Here is an 8,885-nt window from a genome sequence, read left to right as displayed (position 1 = left end):
ACCACAGAGACCCACAGACTCACCACAGAGACCCACAGACTCACACAGAGACACACAGACTCACCACAGAGACCCACAGACTCACACAGAGACCCACAGACTCACCACAGAGACCCACAGACTCACACAGAGACCCACAGACTCACCACAGAGACCCACAGACTCACCACAGAGACCCACAGACTCACCACAGAGACCCACAGACTCACACAGAGACACACAGACTCACCACAGAGACCCACAGACTCACACAGAGACACACAGACTCACCACAGAGACCCACAGACTCACACAGAGACACACAGACTCACCACAGAGACCCACGGACTCATCACAGAGACCCACAGACTCACACAGAGACACACAGACTCACCACAGAGACCCACAGACTCACACAGAGACACACAGACTCACCACAGAGACCCACGGACTCATCACAGAGACCCACAGACTCACACAGAGACACACAGACTCACCACAGAGACCCACAGACTCACACAGAGACACACAGACTCACACAGAGACCCACAGACTCACATATAGACACACAGACTCACACAGAGACCCATAGACTCACACAGAAACTCACAGACTCACACAGAGACCCACAGACTCACATAGAGACCCACAGACTCACACAGAGACCCACAGACTCACACAGAGACCCACATACTCACATAGAGACCCATAGACTCACACAGAGACCCACAGACTCACTACAGAGACCCACAGACTCCTACAGAGACCCACAGACTCACACAGAGACCCACAGACTCACACAGAGACCCACAGACTCACACTAAGACCCATAGACTCACACAGAGACCCACAGACTCACTACAGAGACCCACAGACTCACACAGAGACACACAGACTCACATAGAGACACACAGACTCACACAGAGACCCATAGACTCACACAGAGACCCACAGACTCACACAGAGACCCACAGACTCACACAGAGACACACAGACTCACACAGAGACCCACAGACTCACACAGAGACACACAGACTCACACAGAGACCCACAGACTCACACAGAGACCCACAGACTCACTACAGAGACACACAGACTCACACAGAGACACACAGACTCACACAGAGACCCACAGACTCACACAGAGACACACAGACTCACACAGAGACCCACAGACTCACATAGAGACACACAGACTCACTACAGAGACCCACAGACTCACACAGAGACACACAGACTCACACAGAGACCCACAGACTCACTACAGAGACCCACAGACTCACACAGAGACCCACAGACTCACATAGAGACACACAGACTCACACAGAGACCCACAGACTCACTACAGAGACCCACAGACTCACACAGAGACACACAGACTCACACAGAGACCCACAGACTCACTACAGAGACCCACAGACTCACACAGAGACCCACAGACTCACACAGAGACACACAGACTCACACAGAGACACACAGACTCACTACAGAGACCCACAGACTCACACAGAGACCCACAGACTCACTACAGAGACCCACAGACTCACACAGAGACCCACAGACTCACACAGAGACACACAGACTCAGATAGAGACACACAGACTCACACAGAGACCCACAGACTCACACAGAGACCCACAGACTCACACAGAGACACACAGACTCACACAGAGACCCACAGACTCACTACAGAGACCCACAGACTCACACAGAGACCCACAGACTCACTACAGAGACCCACAGACTCACACAGAGACACACAGACTCAGATAGAGACACACAGACTCACACAGAGACCCACAGACTCACTACAGAGACCCACAGACTCACACAGAGACACACAGACTCACACAGAGACCCACAGACTCACTACAGAGACCCACAGACTCACTACAGAGACCCACAGACTCACACAGAGACACACAGACTCAGATAGAGACACACAGACTCACACAGAGACCCGCAGACTCACTACAGAGACCCACAGACTCACACAGAGACACACAGACTCACACAGAGACCCACAGACTCACACAGAGACCCACAGACTCACTACAGAGACCCACAGACTCACACAGAGACACACAGACTCAGATAGAGACACACAGACTCACACAGAGACCCGCAGACTCACTACAGAGACCCACAGACTCACACAGAGACACACAGACTCACACAGAGACCCACAGACTCACTACAGAGACCCACAGACTCACACAGAGACCCACAGACTCACTACAGAGACCCACAGACTCACACAGAGACCCACAGACTTACTACAGAGACACACAGACTCAGATAGAGACACACAGACTCACACAGAGACCCACAGACTCACTACAGAGACCCACAGACTCACACAGAGACACACAGACTCACACAGAGACCCACAGACTCACTACAGAGACCCACAGACTCACACAGAGACACACAGACTCACACAGAGACCCACAGACTCACTACAGAGACCCACAGACTCACACAGAGACACACAGCCTCACTACAGAGACCCACAGACTCACACAGAGACCCACAGACTCACACAGAGACACACAGACTCACACAGAGACACACAGACTCACTACAGAGACCCACAGACTCACACAGAGACCCACAGACTCACTACAGAGACCCACAGACTCACACAGAGACCCACAGACTCACTACAGAGACCCACAGACTCACACAGAGACCCACAGACTCACTACAGAGACCCACAGACTCACACAGAGACCCACAGACTCACTACAGAGACCCACAGACTCACACAGAGACCCACAGACTCACTACAGAGACCCACAGACTCACACAGAGACCCACAGACTCACTACAGAGACCCACAGACTCACACAGAGACCCACAGACTCACACAGAGACACACAGACTCACACAGAGACACACAGACTCACTACAGAGACCCACAGACTCACACAGAGACCCACAGACTCACTACAGAGACCCACAGACTCACACAGAGACACACAGACTCACTACAGAGACCCACAGACTCACACAGAGACACACAGACTCACACAGAGACCCACAGACTCACACAGAGACCCACAGACTCACCACACAGAGACCCACAGACTCACATAGAGACGCACAGACTCACACAGAGACACACAGACTCACACAGAGACTCACACAGAGACCCACAGACTGACGCAGAAACTGATGCTGCTGATGATGATGATGCTGCTGATGCTGCTACTGATGATGTTGCTGATGATGTTGCTGCTGCTAATGCTGATGATGCTGCTGCTGATGCTACTGATGATGTTGCTGATGATGATGCTACTGATGCTAATGCTGATGATGCTGCTGCTGATGCTACTGATGATGCTGCTGCTGATGCTACTACTGATGATGCTGCTGATGATGCTGCTGATGATGATGATGCTGCTGCTGATGCTACAACTGATGATGATGCTGCTGATGATGATGATGCTGCTGCTGATGCTACAACTGATGATAATGCTGCTGATGCTGCTGATGCTGCTGATGCTGCTGATGCTGATGCTGCTGCTGCTGATGATGCTACTACTGATGATGATGATGCTACTGATGATGATGCTGATGCTGCTGCTGCTGATGCTACTGATGAAGCTGCTGCTACTGATGATGATGCTGATACTGATGCTACTACTACACTACTACTACTGATGCTACTGCTGCTGATGATGATGCTGCTACTACTACTGCTGCTGCTGATGCTGCTACTACTGATGCTACTGCTACTACTGATGCTACTGCTGATGATGATGCTGATACTGCTACTACTACTACTGATGCTACTGCTACTGCTGCTGCTGATGATGCTGCTACTACTACTGCTGCTGCTGCTACTGCTGATGATGCTGCTGATGATGCTGATGATGCTGCTGATGATGCTGATGCTGCTTCAGGCTGTGGTGCAGGAGGCATCAGCGACGCAGCGTCCGATGAGCGACGTGTACTCGCACACGATGCCCTCGCGCAAGATGATGGCAGACCGGCCCAGCATCCTGCCCGGTATCATCATCAGCAGCAGCATCATCATCAGCATCAGCAGTAGTAGCAGCAGCAGCAGCATCATCATCAGCATCAGCAGTAGTAGCAGCAGCAGCATCAGCATCATCATCAGCAGCATCATCATCATCAGTAGCAGCAGCATCAGCAGTAGCATCATCATCATCAGCAGCAGCAGCATCAGCAGCAGCATCAGCAGCAGCATCATCATCATCAGCAGCAGCAGCATCATCATCAGCATCAGCAGCAGCATCATCATCAGCAGCATCATCAGCAGCATCATCATCAGCAGCATCATCAGCAGCATCATCATCAGCAGCATCATCAGCAGCAGCAGCATCATCATCATCAGCAGCATCATCAGCATCAGCAGCAGCATCATCATCAGCATCAGCAGCAGCAGCAGCATCATCATCAGCAGCATCATCATCAGCAGCATCATCATCAGCACCATCAGCAGCAGCATCATCAGCAGCATCATCAGCAGCAGCATCATCAGCAGCATCATCATCAACATCATCAGCATCATCAGCAACATCATCATCAGCATCGTCATCATCAGAAGCAGCAGCATCATCATCAGCAGCACCATCATCATCAGCAGCAGCATCATCATCATCAGCATCAGCAGCAGCATCATCAGCAGCATCATCAGCATCATCAGCATCATCATCAGCACCATCAGCAGCAGCATCATCAGCAGCATCATCAGCAGCAGCATCATCAGCAGCATCATCATCAACATCATCAGCATCATCAGCAGCAGCATCATCATCAGCATCATCAGCAGCATCATCAGCATCATCAGCAACATCATCATCAGCATCGTCATCATCAGAAGCAGCAGCATCATCATCATCAGCAGCATCATCATCAGCAGCAGCATCATCATCATCAGCAGCAGCAGCAGCAGCAGCAGCATCATCATCAGCATCATCAACATCATCATCAGCAGCAGCATCAGCAGCATCATCAGCATCATCATCAGTATCATCATCAACATCATCAGCATCATCATCAGCAGCAGCATCATCATCAGCGGCAGCAACATCAGCAGCATCATCATCATCATCAGCATCAGCAGCATCATCAGCATCATCATCATCAACATCATCAGCATCATCATCAGCAGCAGCATCATCATCAGCGGCAGCAGCATCAGCAGCATCATCAGCATCAACATCATCAGCATCATCATCAGCAGCAGCAGCAGCATCATCAGCAGCAGCAGCAGCAGCATCATCAGCAGCATCATCAGCAGCAGCATCATCAGCAGCATCATCATCAACATCATCAGCATCATCAACATCATCATCAGCAGCAGCATCATCAGCAGCAGCATCATCAGCAACATCATCATCAGCATCGTCATCATCAGAAGCAGCAGCAGCATCATCATCAGCATCATCATCAGCAGCAGCAGCATCATCATCAGCATCATCAGCAACATCATCATCAGCAGCAGCATCAGCAGCATCATCAGCATCATCATCATCAGTATCATCATCAACATCATCAGCATCATCATCAGCAGCAGCATCATCATCAGCGGCAGCAGCATCAGCAGCAGCATCAGCAGCATCATCAGCAGCATCATCATTAGCAGCATCATCATCAGCATCATCATTAGCAGCATCATCATCAGTATCATCAGCATCAACATCATCAGCATCATCATTAGCAGCATCATCATCAGCATCATCATTAGCAGCATCATCATCAGTATCATCAGCATCAACATCATCAGCATCATCATCAGCAGCAGCAGCATCATCAGCAGCAGCATCATCATCAGTATCATCATCAGCAGCTTCTTTGCCCCGCCCACTGACTCCACCCCCCCCACTCCCCCGACTCCCCCCCCCCCTTCCCCCTCCCACTCGACCCCTCCCCCCACCCCCCCCCCTCCCCCCACTCCCCACTCCCCCGACTCCCCCCCCCTCTCCCCCTCCCCCCGCCACTCGACCACTCCCCCCCCCCCTTCTCATTCCCATTACCCCACCCCCCACTAACTCTCACCCCCCTCTCCCTCTGGCCCCGCCTCCACCCCCCACCCACCTCCCTATTGCCACGCCCCCTTCCCCCCCACCCACCCACCCCCCCATTGCCCCGCCCCCTTCTTCCCCCCATTCTACCACTCCCCTGACTCCGCCCCTTCTCACTCCCATTACCCCCCCCCCCTGACCCCCCCTCCTCCCTCTGGCCACGCCTCCACCCCCATTGCCACGCCCCCTTCCCCCCCACCCACCCCCCATTGCCACGCCCCCTTCCCCCCCCACCCACCCCCCATTGCCACGCCCCCTTCCCCCCCACCCACCCCCCATTGCCACGCCCCCTTCCCCCCCACCCACCCCCCATTGCCACGCCCCCTTCCCCCCCACCCACCCCCCATTGCCACGCCCCCTTCCCCCCCACCCACCCCCCATTGCCACGCCCCCTTCCCCCCCACCCATTCCCATTGCCACGCCCCCTTCCCCCACCCACCCCCCATTGACACGCCCCCTTCCCCCCCACCCACCCCCCATTGCCACGCCCCCTTCCCCCCCACCCACCCCCCATTGCCACGCCCCCTTCCCCCACCCACCCCCCATTGACACGCCCCCTTCCCCCCCACCCACCCCCCATTGCCACGCCCCCTTCCCCCCCACCCACCCCCCATTGCCACGCCCCCTTCCCCCCGCACCCACCCCCCATTGCCACGCCCCCTTCCCCCCCCACCCACCCCCCATTGCCACGCCCCCTTCCCCCCCACCCACCCCCCATTGCCACGCCCCCTTCCCCCCCACCCACCCCCCATTGCCACGCCCCCTTCCCCCCCCCCCACCCCCCAGAGTGCCGCGTGCGCTCGGGCTCAGTGCGGCAGGTGAAGCGAGGGGACCGCCCCCGCGTCTTCGCCCTCTTCCCCCACTCGGCCCCCACCGCCGCCGGGGGCGTGGCCAGTGACGCGGCCGTGGGCGTGGCTAGTGAGGTGGCCGGGGGCGTGGCCATGGGCGAGGGGGCGGGCCCAGCCGGTGGTGGGGGTGGTGGGGGTGGTGACCAGGCGCTGCTGAGCTTCGAGGAGGGTGACGTGGTGACGCTGCTCGTGCCCGAGGCCAAGGGCGGTTGGCACTACGGGGAGCACGAGCGTACACACAAGTGGGTGGGGGTGGGGGGTGGGGGTGGGGGGGTGGGTGGGGGGTGGGGGGGGGTGGGGGCGGGGGCGGGGGGGGGTGGGGAGGGGTGGGGGTGGGGGGGTGGGTGGGGGGTGGGGGGGGGTGGGGGTGGGATGGGGGCGGGGGGTGGGGGGGTGGCTGAGTGAGTGAGTGGGTGAGTGAGTGGGTGGCTGAATGGGTGGGTGAGTGGGTGGCTGAGTGGGTGGGTGAGTGGGTGGCTGAGTGGGTGGGTGAGTGGGTGGCTGAGTGGGTGGGTGAGTGGGTGGCTGAGTGGGTGAGTGAGTGGGTGGCTGAGTGGGTGGGTGAGTGGGTGGCTGAGTGGGTGGGTGAGTGGGTGGCTGAGTGGGTGGGTGAGTGGGTGGCTGAGTGGGTGAGTGAGTGGGTGGCTGAGTGGGTGAGTGAGTGGGTGGCTGAGTGGGTGGGTGAGTGGGTGGCTGAGTGGGTGGGTGAGTGGGTGGGTGGGTCAGTGGGTGAGTGAGTGAGTGGGTCAGTGGGTGACTGAGTGAGTGAGTGGGTGAGTCAGTGAGTGGATTAGTGAGTGGGTGAGTGGGTGACTGAGTTAGTGGATGACTGAGTGGGTGAGTGAGTGAGTGGGTGAGTCAGTGAGTGGATTAGTGAGTGGGTGAGTGGGTGACTGAGTTAGTGGATGACTGAGTGGGTGAGTGAGTGAGTGGTTGAGTGAGTGGGTGAGTGGTTGGCACTAAGGGGAGCACGAGCGTACACACAAGTGGGTGGGGGGGGGTGGGGGGGTGGGGGGGGGAGTGGGGGGGGGTGGGGGGGGGAGTGGGGGGGGTGGGGGTGGGTGTGAGGGGGGGGTGGGGGGGGGTGTGGAGGGGGAGGGTGGGGGGGTGTGAGTGGCTAAGTGAGTGAGTGGGTGAGTGAGTGGGTGAGTGAGTGAGTGAGTGGGTGAGTGAGTGGGTGAGTGAGTGGGTGGGTGAGTGGGTGGGTGAGTGAGTGAGTGAGTGGGTGAGTGAGTGGGTGGGTGAGTGGGTGGGTGGGTGAGTGGGTGAGTGGGTGACTGAGTGAGTGATTGGGTCTGTGTCTGTGTGTCTCTGGGTCTGTGTATCTCTGTGTCTGTGTGTCTCTGTGTCTGTGTGTCTCTGTGTCTGTGTGTCTCTGTGTCTGTGTGTCTCTGAGTCTGTGTGTCTCTGAGTCTGTGTGTCTCTGAGTCTGTGTGTCTCTGTGTGTCTCTGAGTCTGCATGTCCGTGTCTGTGTCTGTGTGTCTCTGAGTCTGCATGTTCGTGTCTGTGTGTCTCTGAGTCTGCATGTTCGTGTCTGTGTCTGTGTGTCTCTGAGTCTGTGTGTCTCTGTGTCTGTGTGTCTCTGAGTCTGTGTGTCTCTGAGTCTGTGTGTCTCTGAGTCTGTGTGTCTGAGTGTCTCTGTGTCTGTGTGTCTCTGTGTGTCTCTGAGTATGTATGTCCGTGTCTGTGTCTGTGTGTCTCTGAGTCTGTGTGTCTCTGAGTCTGTGTGTCTCTGAGTCTGTGTGTCTCTGAGTCTGTGTGTCTCTGTGTGTCTCTGAGTATGTATGTCCGTGTCTGTGTCTGTGTGTCTCTGTGTCTGTGTGTCTCTGAGTCTGTGTGTCTCTGTGTGTCTCTGAGTCTGTGTGTCTCTGAGTCTGTGTGTCTCTGTGTGTCTCTGAGTCTGCATGTCCGTGTCTGTGTCTGTGTGTCTCTGTGTCTGTGTGTCTCTGTGTCTGTGTGTCTCTGTGTGTCTCTGAGTCTGTGTGTCTCTGAGTCTGCATG

At 56.0% G+C, this 8,885-nt stretch overlaps 1 protein-coding gene across 1 annotated transcript in view; it reads left to right on the top strand.

The window, feature by feature from the left end:
- The window catches only part of LOC144954167 (BAR/IMD domain-containing adapter protein 2-like), a gene marked incomplete at its 5' end in the record, with an annotated part of 34,807 nt that overhangs the window by 6,406 nt on the left and 19,516 nt on the right, over window positions 1–8,885 (top strand). The window contains 2 exons of the mRNA XM_078884731.1: window positions 3,888–3,993; window positions 6,822–7,125. Of these exons, the coding sequence (XP_078740857.1) occupies window positions 3,888–3,993; window positions 6,822–7,125 (410 nt within the window). The remainder of the gene's footprint in view (window positions 1–3,887; window positions 3,994–6,821; window positions 7,126–8,885) is intronic.

Source organism: Lampetra fluviatilis, unplaced genomic scaffold (assembly GCF_964198595.1).
Source record: "Lampetra fluviatilis unplaced genomic scaffold, kcLamFluv1.1 SCAFFOLD_515, whole genome shotgun sequence".
Classification (NCBI taxonomy): domain Eukaryota; kingdom Metazoa; phylum Chordata; class Hyperoartia; order Petromyzontiformes; family Petromyzontidae; genus Lampetra; species Lampetra fluviatilis.
This window is presented reverse-complemented; position numbering and strand designations above follow the sequence as displayed.